This window comes from Hypanus sabinus, chromosome 22, assembly GCF_030144855.1.
Source record: "Hypanus sabinus isolate sHypSab1 chromosome 22, sHypSab1.hap1, whole genome shotgun sequence".
NCBI lineage: Eukaryota > Metazoa > Chordata > Chondrichthyes > Myliobatiformes > Dasyatidae > Hypanus > Hypanus sabinus.
In genome coordinates, this window is record NC_082727.1 from 44903546 (window position 1) to 44921751 (window position 18206).

Below are 18206 nucleotides of genomic sequence, written 5' to 3' on the forward strand. Positions count from 1 at the left end.
TTGGCTTGTTAGGGAGCATGAGGAGGTGATGGACAGGAGCTACAGACAGGTAGTTGCCCCGGGGCCACAGGAGACAGGTAAGTGAGTGACCATCAGGAGAGGGAAGGGAGGGCATCAGATAGTGGAGAGCACCCCAGCGGCTGTCCCCTTTGACAACAAGTACTCCATTTTGAGTGCTGTTGGGAGGGGGGGGGAAAATGACCTACCTGGGGAAAGCAACAGTGGCTGTGCCTCTGGCACTGAGTCTGGCCCTGTGCTTCAGAAGGGTAAGGAATGGAAGAAGATAGCAGTGGTAATGGGGGACTAACGGGGGACAGATGGGCGATTTTGTGGGTACAAAAAAGAAACAAGGATGGTAGTTTTCCTCCCAGATACCAGAATTCATGATGCTTTTGAGTGCGTCCACAGTATTCTGAAATGGGAGGCTGAGCAGCCAGAGGTCGTGGTACATATTGGTACTAATGACATAGGTAGAAAAAGGATGAAGGTCCTGAAAGCAGAATACAGGGAGTTAGGAAGGAAGCTGAGAAGTAGTATCTCAAAGGCAGTAACCTTGGGATTGCTGCCTGTACCAAGAGACCATGTATATAGGAATAGAATGAGGTGGAGGATAAATGCTTGGCTTAAGGATTGGAGCAGGAGGCAGGGATTCAGATTTTTGGATCATTGGGATCTCTTCTGGGGCAGGTGTGACTGTACAAAAAGGACGAGTTGCACTTGAATCCGAGGGGGACCAGTATCCTGGCAGGGAGGTTTGCTAATGCTGTTGGGGAGGGTTTAAACTAGATTTGCGGGGGGGTAGGAACTGAAGTGCAGAGGCAGAGGATGGAGAGGTTGGAGCACAAGTGGAGGCAGCGTGTAGGGAGTTTGTGAGGAAGAAGAGGTAGATATAGATAGATAAATGTGCAAAGATGTACTTAGCCTGATGGTTTGAGATGACTCTTTTTTAATGCAAGGAGCATCATAAACAAGGCAGATGAAAAGAGTGTGGATCAATATGTGGAATCATGATGTTGTGGCCATTACGGAGACTTGGATGTCTCAGGAGTAGGAATGGCTGCTGAGTGTGCCAGGCTTTAGATGTTTCAAAAAGAACAGCGATGGAGGCAAAAGTGGGGGGGGGGGGGAGTGTGGCACTGCTAATTAGGGATAGTGTCACAACTGCAGAAAAGGAGGACGTCATGGAGGGATGGCTTACTGAGTCAGTGTGCGTGGAAGTCAGAAACAGTAAAGGGGCACTAACTCTACTGGGTATTTTTATAGACCCCCCACAATAGTAATAGGGATATTGAGGAGCAGATAGGGAGGCAGATTCTGGAATGGTGCAATAATAGGGTTGTTGTGATGGGAGATTTTAACTTTCCTAATATTGACTGGCATCTCAACGCAAGAGGTTTAGATGGGGTGGAGTTTGTTAGGTGTGTTCAGGAAGGTTTCCTGACACAATATGTAGATAAACCAACTAAAGGAGAGGCTATTCTTGATCTGGTACTGGGAAATGAACCTGGTCAGGTGTCAGATCTCTTAGTGGGAGAGCATTTTGGAGCAAGTAACCACAGCTCTATCTCCTTCACCATAGTGCTGGAGAGGGATAGGAGCAGACAATTTGAGAACACATTTAATTGTGGCAGGTGGAAATATGATGCTATTAGGCAGGAACTTGACAGCATAAATTGGGAGCAGATGTTCTCAGAGAAATGCAGAACAGAAATGTGGCAAATGTTCAGGGAACAGTTCCACGGAGTTCTGCATAGGCAGGTTCCATTGAGGCAGGGAAAGGATGGCAGGGTTTAAGCAGGGTGTACAAGGGATGTAGAAAATCTAGTTAAGAAGAAAATAAAAGCTTATAAAAGGTTCAAGAAATTAGATACTATTAGAGCTCTAGAAAATTACAAGGTTGCTAAGAAGGAGCTTACAAATGGATTAGGAGCCAGAAGGGGCCATGAGAAGGCCTTTGTGAACAGGATTAAGGAAAATCCCAAGGCATTCTACAAGTATGTGAAGAACAAGGCGATGAGCCATATGAGAATAGGACCAATCAGGTGCAATAGTGGAAACGTGTTCATTGTGTCGGAGGAGGTTGCTGAGGTACTTAATGAACGTATTCACCAGGGAAAAAGATCTTGGCAATTGTGGAGATGACTTACAGTGGACTGAAATGCTTGAGCATATAAACATTAAGAGGATGTGCCGGAGCTTTCGAAAAGCATTAAGTTAGATAAGTCACCAGGACTGGATGAGTTATATCCCAGGTTACTGTGGAAGTAAGAGAGGAGATTTCTGAGCCCCTTGCGATGACCTTTGCATCATCAATAGGGATGAGAAAAGTACCGGAGGATTGCAGGGCTGCAAATGTTGTTCCCTTGATCAAGAAAGGGAGTAGAGATAACCCAGGAAATTATAGTCCAGTGATTCTGACTTCAGTGGTGGGCAAGTTGTTGGAGAAGATCCTGAGAGGCAGGATTTATGAGCATTTGGAGAGACAATCTGAATAGGGATAGTCAGCATGGCTTTTTCAAGGGCAGGTCATGCCTTACAAGCCTGATTGAATTCTTTGAGGATATAACAAAACAATTGATGAAGGTAGAGCAGTGTATGTAGTGTATATGGATTTAGTAAAGCATCTGATAAGGTTTCCCATGCAAGGCTCCTTCAGAAAGTAAGGAGGCATGGGATCCAAGGAGGCCTTGCTTTGTGGACCTAGAATTGGCTTGGCCACAGAAGGCAAAGAGTGGTTGCAGATGGTTCATTTTCTGCATGGAGGTTGTGACCAGTGATGTTCCACAGGGACCTGTTCTGGGACCTCTTCTCTTTGTGATTTTTATAAATGACCTCGATGAAGACAAAAAAAAGAGTGGGCCAGTAAGTTTGCTGATGGCACAAAGATTGGTGGTGTTGTGGATAGTGTGGAGGGTTGTCAGAGGTTACAGCAGGACTTTGATAGGATGCACAACTGCGCTGAGAAGTGGAAGATGGATTTCAACACAGATAAGTGTGAAGTGGTTCATTTTGGTAGGTCAAATTTGAAGACAGAATATTAACGTCAAAACTCTTGGCAGCATGGAGGATCTGAAAGATCTTAGGGTCTATGTTCCAAGGACACTCAAAAGCTGCTGCACAGGTTGACAGTGTTGTTAAGAGGGCATATGGTGCGTTACCATGCATCAACCGTGGGACTGAGTTCAAGAGCCGTGAGGTAATGTTACAGCTATATAAGACCTTGCCTGGATCAGAGGGTGTACCTTATGAGAATAGGTTGAGTGAACGTGGCCTTTTCTCCTTGGAGTGACACAGGATGAGAGGTGACCTGATAGAGGTATATAAAATGATGAGGGGCATTGATCGTGTGGATAGCCACAGGCTTTTTCCCAGGGCTAAAACGGCTAACTTGAGGGGGGCACAGTTTTAAGGCGCTCAGAAATAGGTACTGAAGGACGTCAGGGGTGGTGGGTGCGTGGAATACACTGCCAACGGCAGTGGTGAAAGCATATACAATAGGGTCTTTTAAGAGCCTCTTAGATTTGTATATGGAGCTTAGAAAAATAGAGGGCTATGTGCTGGAGAAATTCTAGGCGGTTTGTAGAGTAGATTACATGGTCAGCACAACATTGTGCTCTGAAGGGCCTGTAATGCACTGTAGATTTCTAGGTTCTATGATAATAATGACCTTAGAACTAGTTTCACTCTCTAAAATAAATTAAACAATACTTCAATCTTCGAAGTGCTAGAAAAATAAGTTTTCAAAATAATTATTTTTTATAACTTAATTCTCAAATTCATATTGAACACTATTTGCAAATAAGGGCAACTGGTCAACCTACAACTTCTAACTCTCTCTTTGCAGCCTCTAATTCTTCTTGTGGTGTTCCCTTTGGTTGTTTTCTTCTAGCTTGCATCAATTCAATATGCTGCTGGATCCGTAGTTGCAAGTCACGATCTTCAGCAGCTCTACAGAAAAATTATTACAAATTAATTTAAATTTCAAAGAATGATTTGTCAAGATTATAATGAGAATCATTAACTCCATTTCTTTTTCCCCATAATCTGCCTGTCCTGCTGGGTGTTTCCAACAGTTTCTGCTTTTATCTCAGATTTGAAACTTATGGGTGGCATGGTAGATAGCTTAGTGGTTTGCACAACACTTCACAGTACAGCTGGGCCATATGAACAATGTGAACAATACATTAGAGCCTGTATAGTGTAACAAAGAGCTTTCATACAGAGGATGTTGGCCTGGGAAAGGATGTTAACATTAGTTCACTTAACTTGCCAATGGATTTGCAAAATCTTTTAGAATCATCATCAGTAATACAGCTCCAGAACTCTGAGGCACCCATGTCTTGGAAACATCCTGGAGGACAATGATCATTAGCTCTGTGCCAGATTTGAGGTTTTAAATTTTCAAACACTTACTGCTAGGAGATTTAAAGATGTGCTATTATCTAAATAGTCTATTATCACTTTTTCAGCAATAGTCTAAATAGTCTATTATCTAAATAGTCTATTATCACTTTTTCAGCACTGTCAAAACCATCAACACACCCAAGGGCCTAACCCTAACTGTAAGAAAAGAATACAGGTCACCTTGGGTAGAATAATTATTTGCCTCCCAATGGAAGAACTACTTTGAAGAATTCCTCAACCATGGCCTTTTTCTTGAGTATCCTTCACTCTATTCCATAGCAAATTACCCTGTCCATTCTCGGCATCATTTGAGAAGTCATCATATAAACTACAGATTATAGTGTCCGTTAATCCCCTCGTTTATTGTTCCAGGATAAATGCTCGCAGATATAAAATTCAGAGTGGTGCCAAATTAGGCATACTATAATTATCTTTTTAATATACTTAAGATCCTGGCATCTACTCGACAACGTGGAAGAATTGCTCAAGAATATCTGGTTCATAATAAGATGATGGAATGTCTCAGTGACAAAGGCATTTAGAAGCCAGATATTGACCAATGGTGTGAACTCCAGAAGTGAGGTGAAATGACTGCCTTTGACATAAAAGCAGCATTTGGCATGCTTTGATATTCTGGAGATAACCCTCTAGTGACTGGTGACAAACTACAAAGGATTACCATCGCTGCTTGGACACTGTTGCAGGAATTCCTCTGTGTCGTAAGACGAATCAGTTGCTTTCTTCCGTTTTTGGTCTGGTAGAACATGTGTTGATCATTGTCAAATTCTATTTGCAACTCCAGGAGAAATAGGTAATCCATACCCAAGTGCAACATGATCCACACAATATTCAGATGGAGGCTGCTAAGTGTTTAGTAATATCTTCCCAGAGGCTAAGAAAGTGTCTAACCATCAACTGTTAATATGGAATTGTATTACCATTGCCACCAAAAATATCCCAGGATCTCTATGTCAGATATACAACTGTCAAAACCACACCAATACAGTGACTACAAGATTATATCAGGTATTGTATATCCTACGATATATACTACATGACAATGTGGAGTTGATTGTCAAGGATGAGGTTACGGAGTACCTGGAGGCATATGACAAGATAGGCAGAACTCAGCATGGTTTCCTTAAAGGAAAATCTTGCCTGACAAACCTAGTGCAATTTTTTGAGGAAATTACAAGTAGGATAGACAAGGGAGATGCAGTGGATGCTGTGTATTTGGATTTTCAGAAGGCCTTTGACAAGGTGCCACACATGAGGCTGCTAAACAAGATAAGAGCCCATGGAATTACAGGAAATTTACATAGGTGCATAGAGCATTGGTTGATTGCCAGGAAACAGAGAGTGGGAATAAAGGGATCCCATTCTGACTGGCTGCCAGTTACCAGTGTTGTTCCACAGGGGTCCATGTTGGGGCCGCTTCTTTTTACGTTGTATATCAACGATTTGGATTACGGAATAGATGGCTTTGTGGCTAAATTTACTGATGATACAAAGATAGGTGGAGGGGCCAGTAGTGCTGAGGAAACAGACAGTCTGCAGAGAGACTTGGATAGATTGGGGGAATGGGCAAAGAAGTGGCAAATGAATTACAATGTCAGAAAGTGTACGGTCATGCACATTGGTAGAAGAAATAAACGAGCAGACTATTATTTAAATAGGGAGAGAATTCGACGTTCTGAGACGCAACGGGACTTGGGACTCCTCGTGCAGGATACCCTTAAGGCTAACCTCCAGGTTGAGTCAGTGGTGAAGAAGGTGAATGCAATGTTGGCATTCATTTCTAGAGGAATAGAGTATAGGAGCAGGGATGTGATATTGAGGCTCCATAAGGCACTGGTAAGACCTTATTTGGAATACTGTGTGCAGTTTTGGGCTCCTTATTTAAGAAAGGATGTGCTGACATTTGGAGAGGTTTCAGAGAAGATTCACTAGAATGATTCCGGGAATGAGAGGGTTAACATATGAGGAATGTTTGACCACTCTTGTACTGTACTCCTTGGAGTTTAGAAGAATGAGGGGAGACCTCACAGAAACATTTCGAATATTGAAAAGCATGGACAGAGTGGATGTGGCAAAGTTGTTTCCCATGGTGGGGGAGTCTAGTATGAGAGGACATGACTTGAAGTTTGCAGGGCGCCCATTCAGAACAGAAATGCAAAACAATTTTTTTAGCCAGAGGGTGGTGAATCTATGGAATTTGTTGCCACGGGCGGCAGTGGAGGCCAAGTCATTGAGTGTATTTAAGGCAGAGATTGATAGGTATCTGAGTAGTCAGGGCATCAAAGATTATGGTGAGACAGGTTATGGGAATGGGACTAAAGGAAAGATTGGATCAGCTCATGATGAAATGGCAGAGCAGACCCGATGGGCCGAATGGCCGACTTCTGCTCCTTTGTCTTATGGTCTAAACACAAGAGATACTTTGTATGGGGAAATTTTGAGTAACACACACAAAATGCTGGAAGAACTCAGCAAATCAGGCAGCATCTACAGAGGGGAATAAACAAGCAATATTTCCGGCTGAGAATCTTCATTAGAACAGATCTAAAATCCCACCACCAAGGCACAATTCATGGGAGTGATTCACTTGACAGCTCCAACAACTGAAAGTTAATAGATTTCAGGAAAAAAAAACTGCCTGCTTGATTAATACCTAAACTTTATTCTATCCACCATTGTGTACTGCAGCTAAAGGGTATACTGTCTACAAAAATATATCACAGTTGCTTACCTAAGCTACTTTGACAGTATCTCCCAAACCCCTAATTTCTCCTGCCATAAAGGACAAGACTGGCAGATGAAGAACAGGAGCAGCCACAGGTGGCTTTCCAAGTCATGTATCATCGGAACATGGAAAAATATCGTCTTTCCTTCAGCTTGGCCTCAAACTGCCTGTTGTACCTTTGCAACATGAACTGCAGCAGCTTAACAAGATGACGTTTGAACAATCAGCTACAATATGTTGGTTGATTATATATGTTGTGTTGCATAAATATTTTAATATTTACTAATAGGCAGTAATAAGCCAGTTAAGGTTTCAGTTCACTGAAGTGGAATGTTCAACATGGAAACTACAGAAAACTATAACAGAATTCCAAGTAAGCAAATATTAGTGGTATTTTTACCCAATTATCCACTTAGTTTATAGGTTCCTCTGTTCTGCAAGTTTGAAAATCTGATTATTATTATATACCTCATATTTCCTCAGATCTGTAACATTATATGACTCATCCTAATTGTTTCTATTCTCACTAACAAGTTATTCGTTGCTTTTTGTTATAACCTTGCACATGGTTCCATATTTTTGTGCTTCTATTCTGGACCACTTCCTTAAGCATATTTTAAAGAGGTTTCTTTCTGCCTACACTTTTAACATACCCCAAGAGATACTGCCATTTCAATGTTACATTACTGTCTATATTTCGGGATGCAAAACCAAATGTCATGCTGACTTTCCCCAATAAGTTGATGTTTTTCTAAATGTAAATAAATCCTGATCCAAAGAATCTTCTGAAACAATTTCCCTCCCACAATGCAATGTTTATCAGCTTATAATTTCCTGGTTTGTCACTGTTCCAAAGAATCTTCTGTAACAATTTCCCTCCCACAATGCAATGTTTATCAGCTTATAATTTCTTGGTTTGTCACTGTTGCCCTTCATAAATCAAGTGTATAAAATAATGATTGGTACAGATAGACCAGACTTTAGGAAACTCTTCTGCATATCAGTGGTAGCTAAAACTTGGAGAGATAGATTTAGGGTGAGGAGCAAGAGATTTAGGTTACCAAAGGTGTACCTACTTCCCCAATAAGTGTTGAGAACTTGGCATACACTGCCTGAGAGAGTGGTGGAGGCAGAGTTAAAGGAACTTAACAAGTGTCCAGATGAGCTTGCAATCCCTAAGCATAGAAGGCTAACAGTGAAGTGGTGGAAGATGGAATTAATAGGGACAGATGCCAACTGGTCAGCATGGACGTGTGGACCAAATGCATCTTTCTATCCTCTTGACTCTATGACTAAGTTAGGTAGTATTTCATTGAAGTTTTAATATTGTTATAAGTATTTTTAAGCATTCATGACATATCTTCTGTAGCTCTTCACCCACATCTTATGCCAACTATTTGTAACAGTCCTTGCAACTGATCCTTTATCCACAAACTCAGAATAAAAACCTATTTAACTACACACTATAAAATTATGAGTCTTTGATTATACACATTGAACTAAAATATGTTGTAACTGAACTTTTCAATAAACATTGGCTTAAAGAACTGTATGCATAATTAGGAACATGAGAAGATAGTCATTTAACCTATGAGTCAGCCACATAATTGAGCTAACTCCATGTCATAAAAATAGCAGATATTGCATTCATTGGTTATCTGAAATACTACAGAATAGCTACATATTGTTCAGCATCATTTGAGCTCCAGATTTTAGCTGTAGCATCAAGTAGTTTAGCATAACATAAAAATCCTTGACCTTTTATCAAAGAAATTAAATATACATCTATCGCTATGTGTAAATAGATAGTGATATTATAAATAGATATTAATAGTTACTCTAGGGTAAATCATCCAGTTATGTAATGGTATATATACCTATGAGGAAGAGTGGAAAGAAGGTTTCGAAGTCAAAGTACATTTATTATCGAAGTATGTATACTTTACGGAACCTTGAGATTCCTCTTCTTACAGGCAGCTACTAAACAAAGAAACCCAACAGAACCATTGAAACAAAAGAACACTGTCAAACACCCAACGTGCTGAGAAAAAAGAAAAAAAATGTGCAAACAATAAGAGTATACAATTAGTATTCAGAACTGAAGTTCACAAAAGTGAGTCCACACTGTGATAGTTGCAGGCCACAACTACAGTTTGGTGCAGAGATGAGTAAACCTCGCAGAGTAATGAGCTGAAGCTCAGTACATAGATGAATAATTGTGGAGCAGTGTACTGAACCAGCCCATGCCTTGCCTTAGGCCCTGACACCCTATCCTTTGTAATCTGGCCTGGCACTTAACTCGTCTAGAACTTGCTCTCAGACCTGGACCCTGCCGCTTCGATATGCTCTTGGACCAGTGCCCTGCCACCTCAATTTGGCCCATACCCTCCTTTTCCAATTTGGCCTGGCACTTAACTCGTCTAGAACTTGCTCTCAGACCTGGACCCTGCCGCTTCGATATGCTCTTGGACCAGTGCCCTGCCACCTCAATTTGGCCCATACCCTCCTTTTCCAATTTGGTCTGGCACTTAAATCGATCTTCCCATGCTCTCAGGCCCAGATCCAGACTCCACAGCCTTGAATCTGCATCACCTCTGCTTCCCTCACCTTGGTTCTGCCAATTCGAATTGCCTCCAGGTTTGCTCCAGGAATGGCCAAACATTGGCTCATTCTCCACTCTCTGGCCTGGATCCCAACACCTTGGTTCAGCCTGTACATACCATGCCACAGCCGTCCTGCACCTTCAAGACTTCAGTTCTCACTGGAAAAATGCCAGGTTATACAGGCATTGAAGTTAAAATCTATTGTTTGCAGTGATCGTTTAGCAGAAAAAATGTAATTAATGAAGTATTTAGTAGTTTTCTTTTGTTTTATTTGCCACCTGCAAGTTGTCGCCGAGCGTCACCAGCACCATCTTAAACTGGAATGGTTTGAGCAAGTTTTTGTTGGAAGAGAAGACATGAGGCATGAGGGAAGAAGCAAATTCTTCCAAGTAAAAATCTTAAACAAATAAAGATGTTTTAAAAAAAAAATGCTACAAACAACACGTAAGGAAAGTAATATTTATAAAGAGGTTAAATTTTGAACATATTGATTGCTTTCACATTATTGATGTAGAATTCTACTGATGGAATTAAATCCTTAAAATATACCTTAATTCTTCCACTTCCTTTTCAAAATCCACTTTTTGGTTATTTTTGTGGACAGGTGTTCTTTTTGCATCAATGACTCTTACTGCGTGGTAATAGTTTGGATCTGTAGCAAATGGTGCATTCTTCACTGTCTGTGCACAGAACATCAAATAACAATCTGTATATATTAAATATCCTCTCAGCAGTTGCAGTCGTTCACAATCTGTATTTTGCAAGTATCTACTAAACCATACAGGAAATTTACACTCACCGGAGGTGGCATTAAAGGGTCATACCAAGCTGATTGATAATATCAACAAACTATGACTCTAATCATCTGTGGTTAGCACTCTGGCTTTCAGAACACTTCTAAACAGGAGTGCCCACATATGAATTTTTATAATAATTATTGATATAAAAATCACAGGAAGAGGATTTGTATACAGGGACTGTTATATATCAAGGTCTCTGAAAACTGGAAATATATTGTGCACACTACGGGTTTGTAGAATTAGTTTTATTGCATTTTAAAAAAAATAATGGGTACTTTGATAGCAACTACCGTATTGTTATTGTTGGATTGTTGTTTTCTCTGCAGTTTAATTTTCCTAGATCTGTTTGGATTGATACAGTTATAAAGAAGGCAAGACAGAGGCTATACTTCATTAGGAGTCTGAAGAGATTTGGTATGTCAACAAATACATGCAAAAACTTCTACGGATGTACCGTGGAGAGCATTCTGACAGGCTGCATCATTGTCTGGTATGTGGGGGGGGGGGGGGTCTACTGCACAGGACTGAAAGAAGCTGCAGAGAATTGTAAATCTACTGGCTCCATCTTGGGTACTAGCCAACAAAGTACCCAGGACATCTTCAAGGAGCAGTTTCTCAGAAAGGCAGCAACCATTATTAAGGACCTCCAGCACTGAGGGCATGCCCTTTTCTCATTGTTACCATCAGGCAGGAGGTATAGATGCCTGAAGGCACACATTCAGCGGTTCAGGAACAGCTTCTTTCCCTCTGCCATACGATTCCTAAATGGACATTGAACCTGCAAACACTACCTCACTTTTCAAATATATATTATTTGTTTTTGCACAATTTTTAATCTATTCAATGTGCATTTACTACAATTTTTATTTATTTATTTTTCTTTTATATTATGTATTGCATTGAACTACTGCTGCTAACAAGTTTCACAGCAGATGCTGGTGATAATAAACCTGATTTTGACTCTGATTCTGAACAAATGCAGGTATAAAAGCAAAACTTACAGAAAATGCAACAAACTAGATCATATACAAAGAGTATGTCAGCCTGACAAAACTAACTGGACTGCACAGGAAAGAGATAAAGATTAAAAAGTCAAGCTACAATTTCAGAAAGATCACTGATCTGCATGCGGTTGATGAAAAATCTGATAATGAGAATGACTCACGATTAGGTAGTCTTGAGACTTATAATGTGAAAACTGTTAAGAGATAAATAACATGACTTCCACCAGAAGTGAACAGTAAATTAATTGAAATGGAATTGGACACAGGCTCGATGTTTCAGTCATTCTACAAAATGAGCTTACACAGCAGTTCAACTATTGTGTGGATATTCAATGAAGAACATAAACTGGCAAAAAGGTAACTCCTGTAGGAATGACATTCATAATAGTGAAATACAGCAACCATTGGGCTTGTATGTGGTAAAAGCAGGAGAACCAGCATTATGGGGTCATGAGTGGCAGAGACAATTTCCATTTGATTGGAGATCCATCCACCATTTGCATGCCACATCCCCTGCAAGAGAGTCAACTGAAAGCAAGTTAAGAAAGGAACTGGATGACGTCACAGAAGTGTTCAAGGATGGCATCGGATACGTAAGCTTATCAAGGGTAAAATAGCGTTAAATGAAAAAACCAAACCCACATTTTACAAAGCCCATCCGGTACCTTATACCATCCATAATAACGTAGCCAGAAAATTAGATTGCATGGAGGCTGGAGGAATTCTTTCTAAGTATGAGTGGAGCCTATGGGCAACACCCGTGGTTCCAGTAGCCAAGAAGAATAGGTCTGTCAGGAGCTGTGGTGATTGTAAGGACACTATCAATACACTCTGCTCAGGATGAAGAACATCTTTGTAAATCTTTCTGGAGGGAAACACTTCAGCAAAATGGACTTAGCTGAGGCCTGCCTGCAGATGGAGTTAGAGGCAGAGTCTAAAGTTTTTCTCACCATAAGCACTCACAAAGGCTTTATCCCTTTTGGGGTAGCATCTACGCCAGCACTCTGATAGAAAGCTATCTATCAAGGTGCTGCAAGGCTGTCTAGGTAGTCATTATTTTATTTTGTTTTTTTTTCCTTCTATATTATGTATTGCATTGAACTGCTACTACTAAGTTAACAAATTTCATGTCACATGATTCTGATTCTGGATTTTATATTGTTATGTATGCAGCAGCAATTGATATGAAACTAAGACAGGGTTTATAAACAAATCCCGAGATTTATTAACCTCTGCTCAAAACTTAGAAAAGTAAACGAACGACTAATTTAACCAGGAGTTAACAGTTAGGTGGCAATATCTAACAAACAGTCAAACATAGAAACTGTTCTTAATGAGTTCTCATCCAAGCACAAACTTAAAGTGATAACTTCAAAAGTCTATGTGACTTATACAGTCATTAAGGAGAGACTTCCCCGAAACAACAATTCCTTCGAAATAAGGACAAATCTACCGATCCCATAGCTGAGAGATGCCTTGTTCGAAAAAATCACGAGGAAATAAAAGGAACTGACCTTTTGTCTGGAGGGTGGTCACTGCACATAACTCCCCAACTTGCCAGGGGTTAAATTCAAATGTGCATGCCACAATTCCTGAACAAAGTCACAAAGGTCTATCATTCCCAAAACGCTGAAGACATTAACTTTATCCAATCCTTTGAACTCGGATCACTCTGGTAATGCCCTCGCTCTCCGATACTGGACTGTAAGGGAAAAATAAACGCGCAACAAAAAAAAAACCAGTGGAGTCTCCACACCTCTGACCGGCAACAACAACGTTGCACAAAAATAAAAATGAGAACTGCGGCACAGACCACGGGCTTTGTTTAAATATTGTTTGGAACATGCCATCACGTGACATAACGTCACTCCACGGTCACGGGACAATTACATCATCCCACCGTCCTGTGTTCAAACTGTGAGTATGGAACAACATAATTACTTATGCATGTGTAATTGTTCAGCATGTCCTCTAATGGTTTGAAATCGTTCTATTAAAAATTTCTTAGTTATCACATTGTTTGAAATATGGGCTATCGGATAGGTTAACTCTCATCACAAATTTGAACGGAATGACTGTTATCTATGGTATAAGAAGAGCAGAGCACACTGGCTTGCCATTTTCTTTCATCCATTGCCATTAGACTCTTACTACTTTCCTGTTCAATTCCTTTGTTCTCTTAGCATTTCGTAAAATGATCATGAAGCAACAAGTTTTATGTTTCATTCTTGACTTGTGAAAGAACTTGGATCAAAAACATCAGAATCCAACATTATTGTGTCATAGTGAACCGCATCTGATCAATTACTAAAATGTGGCAAGCACACATAACGTGGTGGAACGTGGTGGATCATGCGGTGAATCGATTAAGCCTCCTACATGACTCGGTAAAAATATTTTAATTTTATTGGGATGGACATTCACTGCCTCTGCGACGGGGGGGTGGGGGGGGTCTTATTTTTTTTGCCAAGCTCAGCTTTCTAAACAGCTGATGATATTTCTGAAGATCAAAGAGTTGTTTTTGAGTAAGTTAAACTTTCAACCAGTTTTTTTTTATTTAGCTTCTGGTCATAAATGGGAGCTTAATGTAATTGGAAAGTAGTGATCACTTTGAAGTTGAAAAGCCAGCTTTGCAAACAAGCACTGTCTGTCTAACAAACAATGCTGGCTAAGTTATTTATTTTAAGGAAGCTTGCAGACCAGATGGATATTATTGGTTAGCCTATCTATAGCAGACTTCTTAATAAGTTGGAAAGTTTATGTATTCATGGGGTTAACTTCACAGCATACCTGAGAACTCTTGTTTCCAGAAATTTGTATAACACTTGTGTTGAAAGGCATCTAAAAGAATATCACATATTTGTGAAGTCATCCGAGTTGCAGAGAAATAGTATAAATTTAGAGAGTAGATCAGGCTTTTTAGGAATGGTCCAGGAACATCAAGAAGATGAAATAACTAGAATCCATTCCTCTGCCTTCAATTTCGGTGATGGACAACTGGTTTGTCTGTGGCACATGGGTACCTGTGTTTTACAAATCCTTTGTGTTTTAGAAATGGCTTGTGATTTGTAAATCTTTTATCAGGATGATTTCAGGAATGAAAGGGTTATCATACAAGGACGTTTGATGGCTCTGGATCCGTACTCACTGGAATTCAGAAGGATGACGGGGGAAATCTCATTGAAACCTTTCGAAAGTTGAAAGGCCTAGACAGAGTAGGTATGGAAAGGATGCTTCCCATAGTGCGAGAGTCTACAACAAGAGAGCACAGCCTCAGTATAGAGGGGTGTCCTTTCAAAACAGAGATGTGGAGAAATTGCTTTAGCCAAAGGGTGGTGAATTTGTGGAATTTGTTGTCACATGCAGCTGTGGAGGACAGGTCATTGGGTGTATTTAAGACAGAGATTGATAGGTTCTTGATTGGACATGGCATCAAAGGTTACGGGGAGAAAGCCAGGAGGTGGGGTTGAGGAGGAGAAGAAAAAAGGATCAGCCATGATTGAATGGCAGAGCAGACTCGATGGGCCAGATGGCCTAATTCTGCTCCTAAGTCTTATGGTCTTAAAGATACAAATTCTCTGATTTTTAAATCTGTTTTAAGAATGTTGCTTGGATTTAAATGTGTATCACTGAAATTGGAAATACAGTGTTTAAACTACTATATTAACAGGAGATATCTCCTTCTTGGTGGAGGGGGGGGGGCCATGGAGGATAAACAGAAGGGAGCTAATCTTTGAAGATTTGGTGGTTATACTACAACCTCTCTTAAGTGAGGGTACTGTAGTTATCTATGATCGGGTAGGGCTTAAGATCTTTCTTTGAGTTTAGAAATTTGTGATCAGAAAACCCAATACTGTCACATATTACTCCGTTGTCATTCTTGTTCTGTGCATACAGTACATTACCCTTTTAATAAACTTGACAACCATTTAAGGGTGCTGTATATGGCTGTGACAAAAAAAAAGAATGCAGCCATTCTTTACATTGTGCTCAGCAGTGATTATGCATAATTAATCATGAACAGAAGGGCGGAAATGAGCAGCGGTTACAGTAGCAATGATCAGAAAAGAGACTCTAGAATTTGATCCTGCAATCAGAATCAATTATAATAAGTAATCTGAAGTGGGTGACATCAACTTCATTGTACTTCACCATAAATGGAAAAGCATATCCATTTTATCATAGGATAGATTTTCCATCTCCTTTCCTGGGTGAAGTATTTAATTTGCAGGCATCAGCAATGACCCACAATATTTAATAATATGTTTTGATTGCTCCGAGTTCCTTGAGGATAACCTAAAATATGACAAATTACTTCAGTTCTTAATAAAGCATTCATCTTCACCTGCTTCAGCAATGATCTTCCTTCAATAAGTAATATAAAATCTTGACAAATGATAAATTAATTTGAAAGGAAAAGTCTGAACATTTTTATAATCAAGTACCATGTTCTTTTCTGATAGATGTGGAGACCTTTGCATTCTTTCTTTTTCTTTCTTTTCTTGCATCAACTTTGCTTTATCCCTCCAATTCTTCAATACTTTATAATCTCTGGAAACACGTAAACATCCATTTTATTCTATTAACTTTTGAAATAGAGAAAGCAAAAGAAACTAACTCTGGTCATAAATTATATCAACAAAAATAAACTATTGTCATGGAGCATGATGAGAAGTTAATTTAAATTATAATGGAAACAGACGAACTATATAATATTCTAAGCTGCAATAATCTAAGAAATAAAACTGAATATTTTTAGAACCAAAATCAATTAACATTTTATATGTAACATAAAGCTTAAAGGAAATTTTCAAAATCTTTAATTGACAATGACTGGATTCAGTTTGAGTTCTACCAAAGTCAGTCAGCTCCTGACCTCATGACTGCCTTGGTCTGAATATGGATAAAAGAGCTGAACTGCAGAGGAAAAGCAAAAATAACTTTCTTTGATAGTAATGTAGAATTTGACCAAGCATGCCATCAAAAAGCTCCGCTTAAACGGAAATCAATGGGAAACAGGGGGAAAACCCTGTAATGGTTGGAATCATAGCTAGCAAAAGGAAGACTTGAGGTCAATCATCTCAGCCATAGGTCATTTTTGCAGGAGAATCCCAGGCTTCAACTGCTTCATCAATAACCTTCCTTCAATAAGTAAGGATACATAATAATGATTGTACAATGTTCAGCACTATTTACTGCTCCTCAAACAATGAAGCAGTCAAGAAATCTGGCATGTCCTGTTTGATGCACCATGGAAGGCAACCTATTCGAATGCATCATGACTTGGTATGACAATTACTTTGCCTGTGACTGTAAGAAACTGCAGGGAATTGTGGACATAGCTTAGCACATCATGGAAACAAAATTCCCCTCCATGGACAGTGTCTACACTTTTCACTGCCTTGGTAAAGCAGTCAGTATAATCAAAGACCACACCCATTCCAGACATTCTCTCATTCCCCCACCCCCACAGTGTGGAAGATCATAAAAAGCCTGAAAACAATTACCACCAGGCTCAAGGACAGCTTCTATCCCAGTATTATTAGACTACTGAATAGTTCCCAAGTTGGATAAAATGGACTCTTAAGCTCACAATCAACCTCATAATGACCTTGCACTGCACTTTATCTGTAACTATAACATTTATTTTCTCCACTTTGTTATTATTTTAGCTTGTACTACATCAAAGCACTGTGGTAAAGAATTGATCTGAATGAATGGTATGCAAGACAAGTTTTCAATGTATCTCAGTATGTGACCAATTTATCCAAATACAGCAACACTTGGACTATTAGGTGCATGTAACATTTGTGCCATGCACACACCAGTCAATGATGATACCAACAAGTGAATTATCTAACTATAACCCAGTGATATTCAATGGCATTACTACAACTGAAAGCCTCTATCAGTATCTGGGGATTACCATTAACCAAAAACTGAACAGGAGTACCTATACATGTTATGTAACCACAAAAATAGGTCAGATGTAGTAATCCATAAGGCCAAAAGGTATAGGAGCAGAATTAGGCTATTTGGCTCATCAAGTCTGCTCTACCATTTCATCATGGCTGATCCAATTTTCCTCTCAGCACCAGTCTCCTGCCATCTCCCCATATTCCTTCATGTCCAGACTAATCAAGAATCTATCAATCTTTGCCTTAAATGTACATAAAGACTTGGCCTCCACAGCTGGCTGTGTCAAAGAGTATTCCACAGATTCACCACTCTCTGGCTTAAGAAATTCCTCCTCATCTCTGTTCTAAAAGGACACCCTCTATTCTGAGACTATGTCCTTTGGTTTTAGACTCTTCAGCCATAGGAAACATCCTCTCCACATCTACTCTATCAAAGCCTTTCACCATTCAATAAATTTTACTGAGGTCATCCCTCATCCTTCTGAATTCCAGTGAATACAGGCCCAGAGCCATCAAATGCTCTTCATTTGACAAGCCATTCAATCTTGGAATAATTTTCGTGAACCACCTTTGAACCCTCTCCAGTTTTGGCCCATCCTTTCTAAGGTAAGGGGCCCAAAACTGCTCACAATTCTTGATAGTGAAAGTATATACAGTTAAACAGGTAATGCATAGTAATGGGTCACACAGGACAGTTAAAACAAGCCCCTTAGGTGTGTGCTTCTCTCCAAGTT

General features: G+C 39.9%; 1 protein-coding gene across 1 annotated transcript in view; it reads right to left on the reverse strand.

The window, feature by feature from the left end:
- LOC132379574 (leucine-rich repeat-containing protein 27-like) overlaps positions 1-18206 on the reverse strand; it is a 73561-nt gene that overhangs the window by 3676 nt on the left and 51679 nt on the right. Inside the window, exons 7-9 of the mRNA XM_059947638.1 lie at positions 16000-16105; positions 10300-10430; positions 3822-3948 (exon numbers count right to left, since the gene is read on the reverse strand). Of these exons, the coding sequence (XP_059803621.1) occupies positions 3822-3948; positions 10300-10430; positions 16000-16105 (364 nt within the window). The remainder of the gene's footprint in view (positions 1-3821; positions 3949-10299; positions 10431-15999; positions 16106-18206) is intronic.